The sequence below is a fragment of the Entelurus aequoreus genome, linkage group LG14 (assembly GCF_033978785.1).
Source record: "Entelurus aequoreus isolate RoL-2023_Sb linkage group LG14, RoL_Eaeq_v1.1, whole genome shotgun sequence".
NCBI lineage: Eukaryota > Metazoa > Chordata > Actinopteri > Syngnathiformes > Syngnathidae > Entelurus > Entelurus aequoreus.
The window spans coordinates 12,190,623-12,214,260 of record NC_084744.1 but is presented as its reverse complement, the minus strand read 5'-3'; the positions used below and the strand labels follow the sequence as shown (position 1 = coordinate 12,214,260).

Below are 23,638 nucleotides of genomic sequence, written 5' to 3'. Positions count from 1 at the left end.
TATTTTCCGGTTTCTGTAAGTTTACATTTTCACACTTTGCACTATATCGTTACACTTTATAAAGCATTTGTTACATATTCCTTATTTTTGCGCCTTAAATTTAAGACGTTAGTGTTAAGTGTTTATTGTGATTTTATCATTTTGTTTACATTGTTTGACTGTTTTCCATGGTTGTGTTAACACTTCCCTTCATTTCTGCCTTGATAGCTGAAGGAATTATAATCAGAAGACGGTTTCATTTTAAATAAAGTTTACATTTGAAATATTTTTTTCCTGGTCCTTATTTTCGATGGGTCATAAAAATATCAATAATTATCTATATGTGTCCTGACGAAGACCAGAAGGCGGGCTTACATTACACCAGTTTTAAAATCTCTGCATTGGCTCCCCGTGTGTTTCAGGATCAATTTTAAGGTTCTTCTTATGGTTTATAAATGTTTTTATGGTATTGGGCCTTCTTGTCTTTCAGATCTGCTTTTACCCTATGATCCTCCGGAACTCATCTCTTAATTATTCCCAAAGTCAGGGCACACAGTCACGGGATGACATCTTTCCACCATTATGGAACAGCTTGCTGGAGGACCTCAGGGCTGCGGAGAATGCTCATGTTTTTAAGAGCAAGCTTAAGACCCACCTTTTTGATTTGGCTTTTACATGATATTGATTATTTTATTGAAGTCATTTGTATTTTACTTTTTATCCTATTAGTTATGAAATAGTTTATTTAGATATATTTATTTATTTACTGTAGATATATTTATTTATTTACTGTGTATATATATATATATATATATATATATATTATTTTTTTATTTTATTTTATTTTTTTAACATTAATCTTCATATGTCTTACTTGTATTTTATTCTTTATCTCTACTCATGGTTCTTACTATTTTACAAGTTTTATTATTTTTATTTTCCAACGTTCCTCAGATGAGCCATCTGCCTCAGGGGTTATCAGCCATGCTTGTGGGGAAGCATTTGTGTCAGCGTCCTGGTGGCCATGGTCTGATGACCTCCTGGTGCAGATGGCTCCTGTGATAGTGTTTACTCACATGTCTCCTCTGTACTCAGCCATGCAATCATCGGTCCGTATAGTTGCATATGTGTGTATGTTGTGTGTGTGTGTGTGTGTTTGTGTTTGGTATCTGTGTCCGTGCGTACGTATGTGATAATGGGGGATAGGGGTTACTTTTTAACTTTGTAAAGCTCTTTGCATTGCATTTTGTATGTATGAAAAGCGCTTTATAAATAAAATAAAGCTTGATATCAACTGATATACAACACTTATATGGTGATACAGTTTTCAGCCATATCGCCCAGTCCAATGTGATCTATAAAAATACAAACACTACTACTGTTTTGGGGTTATAGTCAGAATTATACACAGTTTTATAGCTATTACCCCGAGTCTGCCAGAGAATACCAAAGACATAACATAGAGGGATTAGTGTTGCCAATTTAGAGACTTTGTCGTTATAGTTAGCAAATATTCAGGCCCCTTTATAATGTTGTTTTTTTCAAAGCAATTTTTTTAATGTTTTTGGACATTTTTGGAAACTTATAAAAAAGTGTGCCTCTGTCTACTTAACGAGCAGCTGGTGCAAGAGTGCTGCGGTTCAATAGGGGGAAATGTGACAAAAATAATACAAGTAAAATTAAAATACAAGTTGCAGAGCTAACGGCATGACATGACTTAGGGCAGACCTGGGCAATTTAAGGCCCGGGGGCCACATGCGGCCCGTTAAGCTTTTCAATCTGGCCCGCCGGACATTCCCAAATATTTTTTTTAGATCTTTAAGATGGAAAGTGTAGCTGCCATTATGATGTGCAGTGATGTTTTCAAATGACCGTAAGTCTTGAACTATACAAATTATTTCAATGCTTGTAATCTGCGCTTTTGCATGATGTACTAGTTACTATGGTAATCTAATTAGTTACTATGGTCATCTAATTAGTTAGTATGGTCATCTACGTCAAAGCAGCTCAGACGAGGCACCAAGCAGTGTTGGGCGGGAAGCGTTTCCACAGACGCAGAAGGAGATTTTCACAACAAAGTTCTAAAACTTAGTGATGTATCAGATATATCAGATTGTAGGTGGGTTTATTTTGTACCCTTCGCGTACATATTTCATTGTTTGTTGCATTTTTGTTGCGTTTCACTTGATTGTAGAATGTGTCGTTCGAAAGGGGGTGTGACGTTCATATTTTGTCAATATTCAGTGTTTTACCGTTCATAGAAAAATGTAAAATTCCATTTCGTTTTTTAAGGCGATGTGTCATAACGTTTTTAGCATTCAATCAGACATTATTGTGAGGTTTTGTATTAGTGTTCATAAAAATAGATATACCGGCCCCCAGACACATTTTTTTCTCTAAATGTGGCCCCCGAGTCAAAATAATTGCCCAGGCCTGACTTAGGGCAAGTTTTTGGAGTCCAGCAGGGCTGTCAGGGCTGAATGACTGTTGTATCAGGTCAGGTTTCTCTGTTTGGGCTTGAAGTCAAAGATCTACTTTCAATGATGTTGCTGTTCCTGCTAATCTCACTCAGAGGACTGAAATGTCAACAAGGGAAGGTACTCACACAGCCATCGTGTATGTTCAGCGTTGCTTCAAGTTTAAGCCTCTGAACGAACTCTCTTCTACCTGTGGAAGAAGGGAAGCCATGAGGTAAAGTGCCTGAATTTAATGGCTAAACAATAAAAATTCATAAAAATATTACGGAAGTAAAAACACTTATCCATCATTCATTCAGGTTAGCAAAGAATTCCAGTAAAGACACTTTTGTTAAAAACTTGGGGTGTCCCAATCTGATATTGATATTGGTCCGTTATCAGCGAGAAAAAAAGCATCGGTTTATATCAGGGATGTCAAACTCGTTTTCATTGAGGACCAAATTGCAGTTATGGCTGCCATCAGAGGGCTGCTTGTAACAGCGAATAATGTATGAATTTGCTGGATTTCATTTTTAATTACATAAATTGTTTTAAGAAGACTTGATTTTACAGTAAAAACTTTACATTTACAAAATTTTACAGTAAAATAGTGTTTTTTTAATTTTTACAACATTTTACAGTAAACGGAAAAACAGTGCCACTGGGTTTTTTTTTGGGGGGGGGGGGGTTACGGAAAATCTGGCAGCTTAGTTGTCAGACTTTTTGTGTTAAATTTACATTGGTTTTTACAACATTATATCGTTAATGGCAAAACAGTACAAGTTATTTTTTTATTCTGGCAACCTAGCTGCCAGTTTTTCTACCATAAAAACAAAATAATAATAATAATACATTTTATTTACAAGGCGCCTCTCTGGGCACTCAAGGACACCGTACAAGATCGAAACAATAAAATCAAATTGGATAAAAACAACAATAACAACAACAACAAAGATAGAGAAGAAAAGATGATTACAATGAGTAAGCAGTCAGAAATAGGTGTGTTTTTGAAATGTACTGTCTTTCCATTTACAGTAATACACCGTTAAAAACAACAACCGCAGATTTTACAGTCAAAAACTGGCAGCTCAGTCAACAGAATCTTGACACAAAAAACGGCAGTAGTTTTTTTTTCAATTTACAGTAATATGCTGTAAAGAACAACATAAAATGTATTGTAATTGTTATTAATTTGATGGGGAGTTTGCTGTAAAGTTAAGTATTTTTATTTAGACAAAAACATGTTTGGAAAGTATGATAATATACTGTAATATTTGTTGCAATTTTGGATACCATTAAAAGGTAAAGGTATGCCATTTCAAGCAGTACTACTGCTTGAAATTAAGGCTGAAACGACGCGTCGACGTAGTCGACGTCATCGGTTATGTAAATACGTCGACGCCGTTTTTGTGCGTCGACGCGTCGCATAATTACGTCACACTACCGTCATGGCGGAGCGCAAAGCAGACTGTGCAAGCGAGGGGAAAAACGCACGCCAAAAGTCGTCAAAAGTGTGGGAGTATTTCAATACACAGCCTAATAATGTTGTTGTATGCACAGTGTCGAGCGTAAATGGCCTGTCATAGCAGCACAACGGCTATGAACGAACATTTGAAAAGAAAACCATCAACCATCAACTAGTCAATCGTCCGCGTTAGCATACGTTGTCATCATTACACAAAAACATGAATGTGTCATTTGTATCTGCTAGGGGTGTAACGTTATGTGTTTTGTATTGAACCGTTTCGGTACGGGGCTTTCGGTTCGGTACGGGGTTGTACCGAACGAGTTTCTAAGCTAAAGCTAACTTTAGCTGCTAAAGTCTTAACAAGTTGCTTTACTCCTTCTGCGGCTGCCTCTGTCTCAGCACGCAGCATTGTCCCACCCACACAACCATTTGATTGGTACACACGCAGCATTGTCCCACCCACACAACCATCTGATTGGTACACACGCAGCATTGTCCCACCCACACAACCATCTGATTGGTACACACGAAGCATTGTCAGCCAATCAGCAGTGCGTATTCAGAGCGCATGTAGTCAGCGCTTCAGCGTGGAGCAGATAGGTGTTTAGCAGGTGAGCATCAGGCAGCGGACTCTCCCCAAATGATAATAAACACCTCCCAGTCAACTACTAGTAACATCACTATGAGCCCGTTGACCTTCTAGAAATATAAACAGCAGCTCAGCTCACTCGCAGTCCTGGCTTGAGGTGAAGGCTAATTAGCTCTCAGTTCCAGCCACATCGACCCCTTCTGAGCGCCTATTTTCAGCTGCTGGGAATATTGTAAACAAGAAAAGAAGCAAAGCAAGTAGACATGCTAACCTTTCTTCATTACAACTGTTAGTCACTCACTGGAATGAGTAGAATTGGTTATTGTGTACTGTGTTGGACTGGATGTTTATTTTGCACATTTTAAAAGCAATACTTAATGTTTACAGTCCTCCAGAATATTTAGATTGGCACTTTTTTGTATTGATGTTTATCTTTATTTTTGCACATTTTAGCAAATAAGCAATACTTTCACTTTTGTTGAAATGTTTACACTTTTGTTACAGAATATTTCGTTTTGCACTTTTTTGTATTGGATGTGTATCTTTATTTTTGCACATTTTAAAGCAAAATAAGCAATACTTTTACTTTTGAAATGCTTATACTATTGCAGAATATTAAGATTTGCACTGGATGTTTACTTTTATATTTGCACATTAAAAAGCAAATAAGCTACTTTTAATTTTGTTAAATGTTAAAAGTTTTAAATGTTTACATTGTTACAGAATATTTTGTCATGTTGTTGTCAATGTTGACTGAGTGGCCATACTTTTTTTTTTGTAAATAAAAGCCATGCCTTTTGAAAAAACTGGCCTACTTTTATTTGTTCATCTTCATTTTAAATAAAATAAAAAATAATCGGTAAAAGGAAAAATAATCTATAGATGAATCGAAAAAATAATCTATAGATTAACCGATTAATCGAAAAAATAATCTATAGATTAATCGATAGAAAAATAATCGTTAGCTGCAGCCTTAAGCAGTACATATATTTTTTCTGTCAAAATGAAAAAATCAATTACATTTAGTGAGAAAATATTAAGTACTTTATTGACACATCTCATTGTCGCGGCCAGATTTGGCCCCCGGGCCTTGAGTTTGACACCTGTGGTTTATATCGTCTTACATCTAAAATCTCAGATACAAGTAGTCCTGCAGCGTGTTTACTTGTGTAAAGCCAATTAACATCTAAATGTCCTCCAATAAGCACACAAGGTTGATGTTGTCTTGTATTTTAGTGACGTTCTTTAGAAAAGAACATGGTAGGCTTTAGGCTACTAGGAGCTAGCAGCTACACAACAGCTAAGCACACAAGAGCACATAAGCTTGTCTTACGTAATAAGTGTCCTTCATTGAACAATAATGCAGTCTAAAAGGCATGCCAAGGCAGTGGCATATACGAAAGTATCCAGTAGCAAGCGTGTCTGCATCATTCAACCTATTACGTCATGAACTTAACTTAGAGGGGTCTTTTTTTTTTTTAAAAAAACACTTCATTGTGGCCTACATAACATGTAATGGTGGTTCCTTGGTCAAAATTTTGCAGAGATTATGTTTTGCAAACCATCTTCAAGCAAACCATGCGCTGTTTTTTTCTTGATTACGTGCCAAAGCCCTCCTTTAGACCATGCTCCCCTTCCCCACCATGCTAGACATGTTTTAGTTTTTAGCGCTTCCATATACTAACAGATGTAAGTTAGAACTATACGTTATTTTTTTTAGAAATGGCAACAGCGGACGAACTTGCCAGTCTGCCACACATAATGAGGATAAAGAAAATTAAGGTACTTATTGACTACAACTTTTGACTAAAACTGAACAAAAATAGCCCCCACATCTGCGGTCCCCTCCAAGGTTTGTCATTGTTTCCCATTGTGTTGAGTTTTTTCTTGGGATCTGAGCCGAGGATGTCGTTGTGGCTTGTGCAGCCCTTTGAAACACTTGTGATTAAGGGCTATATAAATACACTTTGATTGATTGATTGATTCTTTAGAGCAGTGGTCCCCAAGCTTTTTTGCACCACGGACCGGTTTAATGTAGGCATTATTTTCAGGGACCGTCTTTCCACTTGTGCCAGATAAATGCAGCAAAAATCTCAGTGGCCTTGTGGTTAGAGTGTCCACCCTGAGATTGGTAGGTCGTGAAATCCAAACCCCGGCCGAGTCATACCAAAGACTATAAAAATGGGACCCATTACCTCCCTGCTTGGCACTCAGCATCAAGGGTTGGAATTGGGGGTTAAATCACCAAAATGATTCCCGGGCGTGGCCACCGCTACTGCTCACAGCTCCCCTCACCTCCCAGGGGGTGAACAAGGGGATGGGTCAAATGCAGAGGACACATTTCACCACACCTAGTGTGTGTGTGACAATCATTGGTACTTTAACTTTAAATAAGTGCATGACAAATGCAACTCACTATTTCGCTGAATTAGCCCTGGACTTGTTTCTTTGCAATGAGATGCAGATGGAAATCAGCCTTTGGTCGGTCACATTTATATTGTATATGTTCATTAATGTGCATTGTATCATGTCACAAAGCTATAAAAAATGTAACAAATTGAAAATTCCTATTAACAAGCTTACTGGTGTGTCTCGTGGGACAGGCGAAAGTTAAGTCGGAGAAAATGCAGTCGTTTATAAATGAATTCATGTTTCTCTGTGGCCCGGTAGCAAATGCGTCACGGACCGGTACCGGTTCCTCGTCCGGTGGTTGGGGACCACTGCTTTAGAGGGCAGATGCATTGCGGTTGAATCAGCAGCACCTCCGCTGGTTAAAGCCAAGTAGTGCACTTGATTTTGCCTTGATTGCGTCAAGATGCAATTAATAAGCCATCAATTGCATCACAAAAACCACGATTGTAACCGGTGCCTCCACCCTAATTTATTATCAATCAATCAATCTTTACTTATATAGCCCTAAATCACGTGTCTCAAAGGGCTGCACAAGCCACAACGACATCCTCGGCTCAGATCCCACATCAAGGCAAGAAAAAACTCAACCCAATGGGATGACAATGAGAAACCTTGGAGGGGACCGCAGATGTGGGGATGCCCCCCCTGGTGCAATGGACGTCGAGTGGATCTAGCATAATATTGTGAGAGTCCAGTCCATAGTGGATCTAACATAACAGTGTGAGAGTCCAGTCCATAGTGGAGCCAGCAGGAGATCATCTTGAGTGGAGACAGGTCAGCAGCGCAGAGACGTCCCCAACTGATGCACAGATGAGTGGTCCACCCTGGGTCCCGACTTTGGACAGCTATTAACCTGACTCTCGTCAGATCCTTGTAGTTCGCTGAGCTCCAAACAAGGATCTGGGCTCGAAGTCATTGCAAACTCCTTCCAGATAGCAAAAAATAATGAACCAATCAGGATCGCCGGGCGGGATTTCATAGATGTGACGTAGCGCCGAAGCGACTGTTTGTGTGTCGTGTGCTGACATTGATTCTGCTATTGCAACTGTTTTGTCGAATCTATCGAATATTAATTCTTTAAAAGATGAACAGAGAACGGTTTTGAAGGCATTTATTAGTGACAAGGATGTTTTGGCTCTTCTTCCGACCGGGTTTGGATTTCCCAGCGTCGCTCTCATCAGCGTCACGGGTTGATATCGATGTGAGTGGTTGAAGTAGCACGTCATTCAAGATAACGGACAAGTGGTTTATCCAATCACATACAATGATTTTTAATTTTTTTTTACAAGGCCCCGCCTTCTGAAATACATCTCCTATTGAGAAGTCCCAGATCCTTGTGTGGAGCTCAGCGAACTACAAGGATCTGGCGAGAGTCAGGTTACTAATTTATAGCCTTAATGGGAATAATAATAATACTTAATACATTTGAGCCTCCTGTCATCAATCATCTGAATTGTTTGTGGTTTGAGCATAAAGCCCACTTGTTGTCCCCTGACTACCCACTTTTCCAGGATAAATATACCCTGGAAGTGCTCGGACACACACGCACACACATATGCACGCGTACACACACACACTATGAGAGCTTGAAGTGTATCTCTGTCAAGCTAAATACAGCAGTGACTAAAGCTCACAGGCACCTGCCCCACCCATTCAAGATTCAGCCTAACCACAAACCAGGAAAAAACATCAAATCTGAATAATGCACTGCTTCTAAAGAACATCACAAAATAAGTTATATCGACACGATAAAGGTAGGTAAAAAAAAACAACCAAATTCATTATTTTCAAAATTTAATTTATAAGAAAACATTTTTAAAAATATGTTTTTAAGTCATCTCAATGCAATCAGAGTAAACTTCTTTCTTTTTTTTTTTTACTTGTAACATGTTTTGAATAAGTTTCATTAGAAGTACCGTATTTTTCGGAGTATAAGTCGCCCCGGAGTATAAGTCGCACCGGCCGAAAATGCACAATAAAGAAGGGAAAAAACATATATAAGTCGCACTGGAGTATAAGTCGCATTTTTTTGGGAAATTTATTTGATGAAACCCAACACCAAGAATAGACATTTGAAAGGCAATTTAAAATAAATAAAGAATAGTGAACAACAGGCTGAATAAGTGTACGTTATATGACGCATAAATAACCAACTGAGAACGTGCCTGGTATGTTAACGTAACATATTATGGTAAGATTCATTCAAATAACTATAACATATAGAACATACTTTATGTTTACTAGAGCTGTGAATCTTTAGGTGCCCCACGATTCGATTCATTTTCGATTCTTGGGGTCACGATTCGATTCAAAATCGATTTTTTTTTTTTCCCAATTCAACACGATTCTCGATTCAAAAACGATTTTTTTTCCCGATTCAAAAGGATTCTCTATTCATTCAATACATAGGATTTCAGCAGGATCTACCCCAGTCTGCTGACATGCAAGCAGAGTAGTAGATTTTTGTAAAAAGCTTTTATAATTGTAAAGGACAATGTTTTATCAACTGATTGCAATAATGTACATTTGTTTCAACAAATGAACCAAAAATATGACTTATTTTATCTTTGTGAAAATATTGGACAGTGTGTTGTCAAGCTTATAAGATGCGATGCCAGTGTAAGCCACTGCGACACTATTGTTAATTTATTTATTTTTTTATAGATGTCTAAAGATAATGTCAATGAGGGATTTTTAATCACTGCTATGTTGAAATTGTAACTAATATTGATACTGTTGTTGATAATATTCATTTTTGTTTCACTATTTATGGTTTGTTCTGTGTCGTGTTTGTGTCTCCTCACAATTGCTCTGTTTATTGCAGTTCTGAGTGTTGCTGGGTCGGGTTTGGTTTTGGAATTGGATTGCATTGTTATGGTATTGCTGTGTATTGTTTTGTTGGATTGATTCATTTAAAAAATATATAATAATAAATAAATAAATAAATTACAAAAATAATAAATTTAAAAAAAAACAAAAACGATTTTTTTTTAAATGACAATCGATTCTGAATCGTACAACGTGAGAATCGCGATTCGAATCGATTTTTTCCCACACCCCTAATGTTTACCAAACAATCTGTCACTCCTAATCGCTAAATCCGATGAAATCTTATACGTCTAGTCTCTTACGTGAATGAGCTAAATAATATTAATTGATATTTTACGGTCATGTGTTAATAATTTCACACATAAGTCGCTCCTGAGTATAAGTCGCACCCCCGGCCAAACTATGAAAAAAACTGCGATTTATAGTCCGAAAAATACGGTATTATGCGAGAATTGGCCTGAATCGATTTCTGAATCGACTCTGCACCATGGGAATCGGAATCGGATGCGATCGTTAGGTACCCAAAGAGTCACACCCCTATTACTAGTCCATACAATTGGCGCATAACTTGTTTTAAAATCACGCACAGAATATAGTATAGTACAGTTAATGATTTTTTTATAGGCTTTACGGATTTAAAAAAAAACCACGAGCTTGTTGCATAAAAAGATGCAATTGCAGTAGGAATTGTCGGACTTTTTATTTTAAACGGACGTAAATTGAGGCGGGTGTAAAGATTTTGACATCTGTGCTAGTGGGCAACAGCCAGGCTACATGCTACAACACGCTAGCTTTCTTACCTAAATAGTTCGTCCTGATGCTGTTGGGCTCGCTGTATCCAATGAGGCGTTTATTTACATCCCAAACCAGGTTTCCGGAGCAGGACATGGTGACGGGCAGCTTTTAATAAACGACAACGTTGACATTTAAGCTGCTTTCTGTTGTTGTTGCCATCGCGCCATGTCAAAGCGGGATATTTGCTAACGTTAGCAAGCCGCTACTGTCAAGGCGTCCATGGTGAAGGAAGAAAAGAGGAGCTCCTGGTTCTTGTCACCGCGGCCTCGCTGGCTTGTCACCTGGCAGCTCTCACGCTCCCCGGGGGTGATAACTTGTGAGGGAGTCCTGCTAGCCTGGCCTGCTTTATTTTGTCTAGCTGGGGACGATCAGCTGTGGCCAAACATCGCGATAAACGACGAGGCTTGAGCATGGGTGCGCTCGATTTGTTCACCTCGGAAGAGTTTTTTGATTGATTGATTGAAACTTGTATTAGTAGATTGCACAGTACAGTACATATTCCGTACAATTGACCACTAAATGGTAACACCCGAATAACTTTTTCAACTTGTTTAAGTCGGGGTCCACGTTAATCAATTCATGGTAATTCATGTCCGTACTGTGTATTGATTGGTTGATTGAAACTTTTATTAGTATATTGCACAGTGCAGTATATATTCCGTACAATTGACCACTAAATGGTAACACCCGAATAAGTTTTTCAACTTGTTTAAGTCGGGTCCACGTTAATCAATTCATTGATTGATTGATTGATTGATTAAAACTTGTATTAGTAGATTGCACAGTTCAGTACATATTCCGTACAATTGACCACTAAATGGTAACACCCGAATAAGTTTTTCAACTTGTTTAAGTCGGGGTCCACGTAAATCAATTCATGGTACAAATATATACTATCATCATAATACTCCCCCCTCATGTAGCCGAGTCATACCAAGGACTATAAAAATGGGACCCATTACCTCCCTGCTTGGCACTCAGCATCAAGGGTTGGAATTGGGGGTTAAATCACCAAAAATTATTCCGGGGCACGGCCACCGCTGCTGCCCACTGCTCCCCTCACCTCCCAGGGGGTGAACAAGGGGGATGGGTCAAATGCAGAGAATAATTTCGCCACACCTAGTGTGTGTGTGACAATCATTGGTACTTTAACTTTAACTTTGTTCCCTTAAATGTTGACGATCATATCAAACAAACGAGGAAACAATTCATGTAAGTTTATAAAATTCATAAAATGATTCAAATGCAAATAAGAGAAACACAAATTGGAAAAACTTGATGTTAAGTATAAATGTGAAATGTATTGGGATAAGACAACAGCATTGCTTGTAAACCACACCTAACTCAACAATAGTAATAACAGAGGATCAAATGAACTGGAAATCTCATGTAAAAAATATACAACATAAAGTAGCAAGAAACACGTCAATAATGAATAAAGCAAAACTTGTTCTAGACCAGTGTTTTTCAACCTTTTTTGAGGCGAGGCGCATTTTTTTCATTGAAAAAAATCCAGAGGCCCAGCAGCAGCAGAAAACATTAAAAAATGAAACTCAGTAGACAATAAGAAGTTGTTGTCGCAATTGTTGGATATGGATTTAAACCATAACCAACCATGCATCAGTATAGCTCTTGTCTCAAAATAGGTGTACTGTCACGACCTTTCACATTAGGCCGTGACTTATTTTGAGTTTTTTGCTGTTTTCCCGCGTGTAGTGTTTTAGTTCTTGTCTTGAGCTCCTATTTTGGTGGCTTTTCCTGCTACAGTTTCATGTCTTCCTTTGACCGCTCTTCCCCGCACTTGCTTAGTTTTAGCAATCAAGAATATTTCTGTTGTTGCTATCTTTTTTTGTGTGGACATTGTTGATTGTCATGTCATGTACGGATGTACTTTGTGGACGCCGTCTCTGCTACACACGCTGTAAGTTTTTGCTGTCATCCAGCATTCTGTTTTTGTTTACTTTGTAGCCAGTTCAGGTTTAGTTTCGTTTTACATAGCCATCCCTAAGCTTTAATGCATTTTCTTAGGGGCACTCACCTTTTGTCTATTTTTGGTTTAAGCATTAGATACCTTTTTACCTGCACGCTACCTCCCGCTGTCATCTGCATATTGTGATCACGACAAACTATCGTCATCGTTCCCGACATCTACAAAGCAATTAGCTACCGGCTTCCACCTACTGATATGGTTTGGTATAACATGACTCTGCCGAGCTCTAGACAGCACCGACACTCAACAGCAGCACATTATTTGCAGACTATAATTACTGGTTCGCAAAAAATATTTTTAACCCAAATAGGTGAAACTGCATAATCTCCCACGGCACACCAGACTGTCTCTCACGGCACCCGCGGCACAGTGGTTGAAGAGCACTGTTCTAGACCAAAAATCACTTCATATTCTTTACTGCTCACTAGTGTTACCATATCTGAGTTGTTGTGTAGAAAAATGGGGATATAACTACAAATGTGCACTTCATTCACTAACGGTGTTACAAAAAAGATCAATTAAAATAATACATAAGGTTGGACATAGAGAATATACAAACCCCTTTATTTATTAAATCACAATGATTGAAATTCAACGATTTGGTGCATTTGCAAACAACTAAAATGACATATAACCTACTACCCAAGACTGTACAACACTTATTCTCTACAAAAGAGGAGAAATATAACCTTAGAGGAAAATCTAATTTAAAACATTTGTATGTGGAATTAAATCATGGAATGGATTAACCAAAGAAATTAAACAAAGCACCAATATGATTCAGTTTAAGAGACGGTTCCAACTACAAGTGCTATGACTTAGTCGGGGTTTGAACTCACGACCTACCGATCTCAGGGCTGACACGCTAACCCAGTGGTTATTAACCTTGTTGGAGGTACCGAACCCCACCAGTTTCATATGTGCATTCACCGAACCCTTTTTTAGTGAAAAATAAAATGTTGTTTTTTTTCAAATTCAATAAAAAGTTGTATGTTTTTTTACTGGTGCACAAAATGAACCGTGCATGCACATCACCTTGCTCAAAGAACAAAACCAACACAGTGCATGAACTCACAACAAATTACACACCAAACACACATTACCATGAATTGATTAATGTGGACCCCGACTTAAACAAGTTGAAAAACGTATTCGGGTGTTACCATTTAGTGGTCAATTGTACGGAATATGTACTGTACTGTGTAAACCAGGGGTCACCAACACGGTGCCCGCGGGCACCAGGTCGCCCGTAAGGACCAGATGAGTCGCCCGCGGGCCTGTTCTAAAAAAAAAAAAAAAAAAAAAATTCAAAAAAAATAAATATATATGTTTTTTTTTTCTACCCCAAAATTAAATCTACATAGAAAAAAACACAAGATACACTTTCAATCAGTGCATCAACCCAAACAACCTCCCCCATGCACACTCATCCACTCACACAAAAGGGGTTATTTCTTTCTGCTACCAATATTCTGGTTCCCACAACATAGACAACACATCTGCAAGGGACACAGTCCCTGAAGCACACATGATTGTATAGGCTGCTGGTCCACTAACATTTTCATTAATTACTATTTTTTATGTAATTATTTTTATATTGTTTTACTTTCTTTTTTATCCAAGAAAATGTTTTTTATTTATTTATCTTATTTTATTTTATTTTTTAAAAAAGGGCCTTATCTTCAACAGACCAGGTTGTCAATGAAATTAGATTTGTTTAAAGGGTTTTTTAAACCAGGCCCAGTCCAGATAATGTCCAAGTCGGACTCAGCAACACACACCTTCATTCATGTACACAGAAAAAAATTAGGGAACACAACAGATTGCATATAATTTATAAACAAAATTACATTTTCAAATTAAGCATTTATGTACAGTCCAGATTATGTCCAGGTCACTCAAATTAGGGAACACAACAACAGATATCATATAATCTATAAACATAATTATACTTTCAAAATAAGCCTTTGAGGACTTCTCATCATTTTTTAAAATGTTTTTTGGCATCATTATCGTTTTCAACCATGTAACTTTCTAAAGTTAGAAAATACTGAATAAATGTTTTAAAGAAAGTAATACTAAGTGAATATCTGTTTTTGGCCTTAAAAATAAAAATTTTACAGAGTACTATAATTAAATTGACTAAATCATGATTGTCAATGAACTCTCCTAAAATAACAGAAACCACATTAAGCTTCATAAACAAACCAATCCTTAAACACATTTTTTCAACTTCCACCCAAAACAAAGACACAATATGACAATACCAAAACAAATGCAGGGTGGATTCAGGCTCCTGACAACAAAATCAGCAATCATCTGACTCTGTCATATTCCATAATTTTAACATTTTCCCTGTGGGTAAGAAGTTATAAATAATTTTAATTTGAAAATAGCGATTTTGCACATCGATAGTGGTTTTATAGATTAGTTTGAATATGGCATCCCATGGCAACGGGCAGTCAAAAAAGTCCTCCCATTTTCCATTTGTGTTGTATGAGGCAGCCTTCAAAGATTTCTTTACTAAATAAAAATTATATATTTTTCTATTTATTTTAGTTCCTTTTTGCCAACTAGAATTTCTTATTAGAGGTTTACAAACTAATAATTTAGTAGTTCCATAATTAATTATTTGTTTCCATCTTTTCCCAATGACTCCAGTTAGTTGATAAAATGAAAAGCTTGAGCAAGCATCACCATAATTTTACCATTCTCATTGATAATATCATTGACAAAAATGATTCCTCTTTCAAACATATTTTTCCAAAAGAAAGGCTTTCCATCTATTACAATATTAGAGTTCATCCATATTAACTGCTGCAAAATATCGTCTCTTTTTTCTGGCACATAAAATTGAAAACACCACTATGAGTGGATTGTTTCCTTTATGAACCCCGCCATGTTTCCCAGCAGACTCTCTGGGAGGGGATCACTTGTAAAAAAGGATACAATTTCTTTTGATACAGTACATGTTTTTTGTCCAACAGGACATTTGTGTACCACTCAATGTTTAAATACATCTTTGGAACAATTGATGCTTTTAAAGACAGACACAGCTTCAAGGTTGAGAAGTTTCAGGCCCCCATATTCATACTCTTTGTACAAAACCTTTCAAACACAGAACACGCCTCACTGATGCACATCTGCAAGACTCACTCAGAGTTGCAGTGTCAAGTTACACACCAGAGTACAACACACTAGTTAACAGCATGCAATGCCAGGCTTCCCACTAACTGACAAAGAAACAGATAACAGATTTGGTGTCCAGTTCAAAGTGTGACATGATTTAAAAATTGGAGAGTTTACTTTTGTATTTTACATGAGTTATTATTTGTACAAACATGTTGCAAAGTAATTCATGATTTGTTAAAAAATGTTAGTGGCTAGCTAGTTAAAATGGGATATTGTGATTTCACAAGACTGTCTTAGAAGTGATCATTTGAAAATGTTCAATTTGAAAAATGTGCACTTAGAGAAAATATAAAAATAAAGTGTTGCATATTGATATTTATCTGTTTCTATATATATTTATTGTGAGAAATCATTAAGATGATCAGTGTTTCCACAAAGATAAATATCATTAATTATTCATAATAACAGAGTTAAAGGTAAATTGAGCAAATTGGCTACTTCTGGCAATTTATTTAAGTGTGTGTCAAACTGGTAGCCCTTCGCATTAATCAGTACCCAAGAAGTAGCCCTTGGTTTCAAAAAGGTTGGTGACCCCTGGTGTACTGACCCCAACTGTACTGTTTCATATAATGTATTCTCGTCCTTTGCAATATGCTAGTAAAAGTTTCAATTGATCAATCAAACAACCTGCAAATCAGATGGAAAATTAGAGGGAACATTGTTTGGGGGTATCCATAATACGCCGATAGGGAGAAGTTTTTATTTACACGATAAGTCGGATGTGTCTTTACCTCCGTGGCGGAGGCTCCGCCGAACCCCTGAGGCCGACTCAACGAACCCCTAGGGTTCGATCAAACCCAGGTTAAGAACCACTGCGCTAACCACAAAGCCACTGAGCAGGTGTTTTGTTATGTTTGTTTTGGGGTATTTTTGCACCTTGTTTCGGCCATTCAGGTGTGCAGTTGTCTGTGGCTTTATGTTACCATTTGTCTGTACTTATTTGCCTTATGTTTTTTTAATTTTATTTTGTGTTTATTTATTTATTTATTTATTTTTTTTTTTTTTGAGAGTTACTTGTGTAGGTGGAAATGTTAAATTCACCTGACTGTATTTTTGGCAACTGTATACTTCAAACAAATTAAATAATCAAATGTTAAAAAGAAATAAAAAATTGTAATATCCTAAAATGTGAATTCTAAAGAAAGAAAGAACATTGGTGTACAAAAAAAAATGCCTCCACCCAGTTGGGACACGCTAAGCTTATGAAACACATGCCCTCTTTTCGAACCAATCAAATAGGAGTTCTCAACAGACTGACCAATAAGGACGGTGTCCCGTTCTCAAGCTCCTCCTTCTTGCCTGGTGCGGCACAAAGTCACCTCGTCGGGTCGGTCAGGGAGAAGCTAATGACAGCTAGCATCAGCAGCTAGCAAAGAGAATTACCGAAGAAGCTCAAAAACATATTCAAATTTTTAACTCATGTTTGTACGGTTCGAAAAGTCGCAATTTTGTTTTACTGCTGTGTAATATTTAATTCGAACACTTATTTTGTCCGTCTTTGCCTATTGCTAAGCTAGCTAGCTTCTCCTTCCCTCCTTCAAAAAGCTCCAACATGGCTGCACTGAGAGTGTCCTATCACAGGATTTTGGACAGAATCGAGCACATATTGCCTGCTAAGCTGAGGCCTCTATACAACCACCCTGCAGGTAATGTACATCATTAGGTAAAGGGAGCTACTGAAAAACAGTAGCTCGTATCTAAAGTAGCAACTTTTAAGTGTTGTCTGGAGTTCATCATTTGCTTAGCAACACTCAATTGGTTATAGTTTAACGCATAAAATGGACTGTTTCCTAGATATTGTGTTTATTTTTAGTAGTGAGAAGATGCCAGAACACAGGTGATGCAAGCCAAATGTGAAGTGTATGTTCCATGATTGCATGCATTCCCTAGTTTATATTGAGCTAAGCCTGATGTGTGTTTTGGACAATGGTGCAAGAAATAAGATATATCATTGTGTTCAGGCCTCAACAGCACCACTAGTTTGAGCATGAAAACCTTCCCAAAAAAAGTCCTAAAAGTGCTGAGTTGCATTCATGCCTTGAGGGGGTTTAAGTTCCAGGACGCTGTCTTTCCTGTCCAAGGGTATTGCAACAAGGACAACATTGTCAGCAGGTATGAAGGGGCGGTGACAAAAAGCACCTCACTCCGAGATCATTTACAGTAACAAATGTCCTACTTTTTTAGTCCCGTTGAACATTGCATAATCAGGGGCGGTTAAGTGGGGATGTCGTATTGTTGTGTCAATACACGACATCATAAATGTCAATATGAAATAAATGTTCCCATGAAAGTCAAATAATAAGGTTGCTTAAATCAGATTAAGAATGTCTAAGATCTATGGCAGTATAAGAGAAAGTTAACTGGGATGCATTCAAGGACCCTCAATTAAAGTTAAAAGCAGTTAGCTATTAGCATGCCTGCTCCTGGCTCGTTCTCTGTGTGTAACATGTTTAGCCTTGTCCTCCAGTGATACTTACTTTTGAAACTAGAAAATGCAGTTTATTTGCCGTTTTGGAGGTGAATAAAGAGACACAAAATTAGCTGCTAGTGGCTTGTCAGCAGGGTCACCAAAAATAAATAGTCTCAGTCAGACTAGATCGGTGTTTGTGCGTTAAAATATCACATACTTTTTCACTAAGAGTAACCGATAATAATCAGCAACCGATTGCTTAGCACATCCCTAATTTTGTCATGATTGTTTGTAAAATAAAGAGCCAAATAACTTCAAAGGCGCAACCTTTGATGCACAGTCTGTTTTCCTTTGCTCCATTATACAGGACTTCCTTGCTCTCACATCAAATGCCCACTTATTGTATCTGTGTTTTTACGATTTCATTAGCTGTTCAATTCTTCAGTCATCATTAAGATTGGACGTAACTTATGTCAGATAAGGACATATGCCCTTATCTGACATATGTCAGATAAGGGCTTGGACATTATGGAGCACAGGAGTTTTGTTTTTCAGTTGAAAGACAGTTTTGCATTAGGTTGAGCGAGGGGTCAGTCAAACATTTACAGCTCAATGTATTGCTTGCTTTATATGTATAAAACTAGAGCAAACAACATCAATTTTAAAAAGGGTCACTAAACGCCACAAAATATGCCCCAGAAAATCAGTTTTCTAGGCTTTCGAAGAGACCCCAACCTACCAACATTGAAAACCTGTGCATTGACTGTGGTTTTTGTGCACTTGGACTTTGCTTTAATGGGAATGCTTTAGAAAGTCCAAGCAGGCAGAGGTTAGTTTTCTCTGTTAACTAATACCAAAATGAAGTCAAATGTGTGTTTTTCATGGTTCGCTTCTCTTCTGTTTTCATTTAAGGTCCAAAAACAGTTTTCTTTTGGGCCCCAGTTTTCAAATGGGTAAGTGCAGTCACCACAAATTGTAAAGCATCAAAGTTTTTTGTTTATTAAAAAAAGCTGCTGGTTGAGAGTCTTATTAAGCCAACAAGAAAAGAAACAGGAAATAGAAACCAAAATAACTTGTATTATTCTAAACAAATGAACCAAAAAATAATAATTTCTGTAAGCAAATGTAACTTACATATTGAACATCTTAAAGGGGAACTGCACTTTTTTTTGGAATTTTGCCTATCGTTCACAATCATTATGAAAAACATAACGACGGAAGAATTTTTTTTTATGCATTCTAAATATAAAATTTGATCAAAAGTCAGTTTACATTGGAGCCTACGGGAGCTGTTCAATTCTGCCTATAGAGCCCAATAAAAAAAACATCCAAACCGCTCCATTAGGGTTTTATATAAATGATGCAAATATATATGTATTGTATTAACAGACACATTTATAGTAACATTTAATATTTACGTATTTTGATCATTTTAAGCATACGGGAAGCATTAATTTCAAAAACGCATCACATTTGCTTTTTTTCCTCATTCATCACTGATTGTTACTGACTGCAGACTTTATGAAAGCCAACAAACATAATAAAACATCCCTTACTGTACAATGTCTGCTGTCATTAGGATGCCGACTGCTAGAATGTTCATACATTCCCATGTAGGTGAAGAATAACTCATAATCCTCACTAGGAAAAGGGAACAAGCGCTTTTCCGTGTCATCCTCACCAGTTCCAGGTCCTAAATGGCTGTCAAAGTGTACCAACTTGTCAGAATACCTACTCAGATGTTTCGTGTCCAGACGCATGATTTATGATCGAGAATAAACTTACAGGGAGCGAGGAAGCAGCAGACCACTCGATGATGTAAACATAGGGACACCCGGAAGTGATTACGTCACAGCTATAAATAGTTGGTCTGCGTTAGCGCTTATAATAACAATGTCACTAATACTTGGTTGATATTCAAGTCATGAAATGTAAATGGAGTATTGTTGGCGCTTTTTGGATGGTTATTTATCGGATTTTGTGGGCGGAATAGTGGAGCTCCCATTGGCTCCGCTGTAACCAGACTTTTATTTACGTTTATTTAATATTTAGAATGCATAAAAAATATATACCTGAGTTGTCATGTCTTTCATAATGATTGTGAACGATAGGCAAAATTCTTTAAAAAAAAAAGGGCAGTTCCCCTTTAAGGTGCGTTTTTTTTCTCCGCCCACTGAGGCCAAGATTGTGAATGACTGAATAGAGGGTTCACTGCGTTCAGTTAATTTTACTGTTTAAAAAAACGCGCTCAGGTGCTGAGAGCGATTTGCTATTTGCGTACTGACTTTAACCATGTTGGATTGGCCAGGAGGCAATGGACGAGCGGCTCAACAATTCTGATTGGCGAACATGTCTGTCACTCAAATGTTCGGTGACAGCGGAGAAAAAAAAGACGTCCGCCTCTTGCAGTTTAGTTATCGCACTGATTAAAACCTCAATGTCAGAGCGATGCCAATTAATCCTGTAGCCATAGCTGAAAGTGTGGCAGCAGTTAAAAGTTGACTGTCCCACATCTTTCCTCCTCCATTGTTGTTTAGCGTGTGTGCTTGCTTCCTGTTTGTCTTCAGTTTTCTACTAAAATTGTGTATTTGGAAACATTTTTACAAATTACTGACATTTAATATTTGCGTACATGTTAAAATAACAGGGGTTTAAGACATGACCCATGTGGGATTCCAGTAGCTTACATTTGAGGACCACATTGGAGCCACTGAAGTAAACATGTCTAATAATACTTACTTACACTTATAAATTACCTTCTGTTTTTAAGGGTCTGGTTGCAGCAGGTTTGGCTGATATGACTCGGCCAGCAGATAAGCTCAGTCTCTCCCAGTCTGGAGTACTGACAGCAACAGGTAACAAAAAGAATATCAAAGTTGTGTATTGTTTTTAATGGCTGAAAGGACGTTAAGCTTCTACCAATTTATGCCGAAGGTATCCAAGGTGTTTCGTCACATTTCTCCTACACAAGCGTTATCTCTTTTGTTGTGTTTTGGTCAAACATACCAGTGTGTGCTTTCACTTGTGTGCATAACCTCTGCTCTTGTTCCGTCAGGGCTCATCTGGTCCAGATATTCGCTGGTCATCATTCCAAAGAACTGGAACCTGTTTGCTGTCAACTTCTTTGTGGGCAGCGCTGGAGCCTCGCAGCTCTACAGGATATGGAGGTTAGGACGGAAATGACTCCTAAAACTAAACAAAGAGCTCTTTAGGACCTACAGACAACAATTTTCTAATAAGAAACCGTGTAAATCCAATTAATCTGTTTCAGGCACCTAAAATAGTAACACGAAACACATCCAATAATTAGTTTTAAATGCAGAAACAATGCAAAATACATACAAAAGGCAAATGAAACGCAATACATTTTTAGCATCACTTTTACTAAAAACCTATCAAAGATGGCGATGAGGGTAGAGCCACACTGATGCCTCTTTATACTTTGCTACAATTTCTATTTTTTAATTGAATAGTGTTTCTCACCTTCTTTGTCAAAGTGCTGGGACTTGCACCTTGTTTTGCAGCCCAACTCAAAACCATAAAAAACATGTGAAAAGTGGCTCATGAAAAACCCAGGTGCCACTCTTATTTCAAAAAGGCTGTTCTTCAAAGATCCTTTGTATACTTTGAGAGCTCTTCTGTTTTAGGAACCAATCATTGTGGTATCTATCGCTACTAGTTTTTAAGGAACATTAACATTTTTTTTATGTCCTTGAACAGATACAAGCAAGACCAGAAGGCAGACCAGAAGGCTAAGGAGATAACTGAGTCCTGAGTGTTTTCAGTGGACTAAAAGGACAACGCCACACCCGGCACCTGCCTGCCCCTGATCTCCGTCTCGTGTCATTTGTGCATCATCACACCGACTCCCATGTTTTAACATTCATGCCAGCAAACCTCATCCGACCATATTTAACCCCTCTTTCTCTGCTGGAAATGTGCACTTCCACCAAGTTCCCTCAGGAAGTATAATTGACATAAAAAAAACAAAGCCACACAAGAATGATGGTCATCAACGCACAAATATTACTTGTTTTAACAAGTGTAATGATTGTACATTGCTGTCTTCATGTAACATAGCTTTGGGAATTTTTACCTTTTTTCATCATCAGGTGTAGCAATCATTACCTCATGCAATCATTTCCCAAAAATTTAACGCTTGGTTAGGCGTGCTTTTAATGGAAGTGTGTCCTCATGAAATTATATTTTCTTTTTGTGACAGATTCATTTTAATGGCTTTAAATGAAGTAGAAAAAAAAAATTGCTTGCTTCACTGTATTTTCTTTCAGTCCTATTGTTTTTTTTAATGCTAGCCATCACTGGTACAGAACTGCCAATGCGTCTTTGAGCTTAACCCTTTATTTGAGCATGTTCATACTTTGATGTGTGGTCACCTTAATTATGCATTTTAAAATCCCCTCACTGGATCGGCAATAAATGTTCTCACTTTACTATCAAATGAAATACTGATTAACTGGCACTTTGAGGCACTGTGGAAATATTAAGGCTGTGTAAGGTTAATAAACTTGTTCAACTACTAAACAGCTTATTTTTAATGTGTGGCCTTGACACGATATACTTCAATCTACCATGGGTCTTGGAACATCACCAATGGAGAGGCATTTTGCCACCTTTTCCATTAAAGAAAAATAGTTGCAAAACCTAACAATTTATAAACTTTCAGTAGTTTATTTTACAGGAAAACCAATTTGTCCACATGAAATTAAACTTTTTCCCTTTTTGGCAAATATTCATGGTTAGCTTCCCCAAGGGGTTGCACACTGGAGAAGCTGAACAAAGGTTTCCAGTCTTTTGCTTGCCTTCTTTGCCCCTCAGGACGCAGTCGGTGCACATACACGGCCTCACAGAAAGTCTGAAAATATGGAACTATTTAAAAATGCAGTCTTTTCTCACTCCGAGTTTAAAGGCCTACTGAAACCCACTACTACCGACCACGCAGTCTGATAGTTTATATATCAATGATGAAATCTTAACATTATAACACATGCCAATACGGCCGGGTTAACTTATAAAGTGACATTTTAAATTTGCCGCTAAACTTCCGGTTCGAAACGCCTCTGAGGATGACGTATGCGTGTGACGTAGCCCGACGAACACGGGTATGCCTTCCACATTGAAGCCGATACGAAAAAGCTCTGTTTTCATTTCATAATTCCACAGTATTCTGGACATCTGTGTTCGTGAATCTGTTTCAATCATGTTCATTGCATTATGGAGAAGGAAGCCGAGCAAGCAAAGAAGAAAGTTGTCGGTGCGAAATGGACGTATTTTTCGAACGTAGTCAGCCACAACAGTACACAGCCGGCGCTTCTTTGTTTACATTCCCGAAAGATGCAGTCAAGATGGAAGAACTCGGATAACAGAGACTCTAACCAGGAGGACTTTTGATTTGGATACACAGACGCCTGTAGAGAACTGGGACAACACAGACTCTTACCAGGATTACTTTGATTTGGATGACAAAGACGCAGACGTGCTACTGTGAGTATGCAGCTTT

The 23,638-nt window shown here is 37.8% G+C and overlaps 2 protein-coding genes across 4 annotated transcripts in view; one reads left to right on the top strand and one right to left on the bottom strand.

Moving 5' to 3' along the window:
• The window catches only part of dcaf6 (ddb1 and cul4 associated factor 6), a 45,362-nt gene extending 34,450 nt beyond the window's left edge, over positions 1-10,912 (bottom strand). For both annotated transcript variants that reach the window (XM_062068932.1, XM_062068933.1), the window contains exons 1-2: positions 10,534-10,912; positions 2,585-2,646 (exon numbers count right to left, since the gene is read on the bottom strand). In XM_062068932.1, the coding sequence (XP_061924916.1) occupies positions 2,585-2,646; positions 10,534-10,621 (150 nt within the window). In that variant the 5' untranslated portion in view covers positions 10,622-10,912. The remainder of the gene's footprint in view (positions 1-2,584; positions 2,647-10,533) is intronic.
• Positions 10,913-16,992: 6,080 nt separating this feature from the next.
• Positions 16,993-22,663, top strand: mpc2b (mitochondrial pyruvate carrier 2b). Of its 2 annotated transcripts, none has more exons than XR_009828574.1 (5): positions 16,993-17,356; positions 17,672-17,822; positions 19,033-19,073; positions 20,891-20,975; positions 21,176-21,287. XR_009828574.1 is itself a non-coding variant. In XM_062068931.1 (5 exons), exons 1-5 carry the CDS (start codon positions 17,263-17,265, stop codon positions 21,893-21,895), a joined length of 387 nt encoding a protein of 128 aa, XP_061924915.1. In that variant the 5' UTR covers positions 16,997-17,262; the 3' UTR covers positions 21,896-22,663. The 2 variants fall into 2 exon arrangements, 1 of the variants encoding a protein (XP_061924915.1); XM_062068931.1 differs by lacking the exon at positions 17,672-17,822 and adding an exon at positions 21,841-22,663 and having other exon boundaries at positions 16,997-17,356.
• Positions 22,664-23,638: the final 975 nt, after the last annotated feature.

Coding starts and splice junctions, on each gene's coding strand:
- mpc2b (XM_062068931.1), top strand. CDS start 17,263: ATGGCTGCACTGAGAGTGTCCTATCACAGGATTTTGGACAGAATCGAG. Junction 17,357..19,032: donor TCTATACAACCACCCTGCAG/GTAATGTACATC, acceptor TTTTCATTTAAG/GTCCAAAAACAGTTTTCTTT. Junction 19,074..20,890: donor GGGCCCCAGTTTTCAAATGG/GTAAGTGCAGTC, acceptor TCTGTTTTTAAG/GGTCTGGTTGCAGCAGGTTT.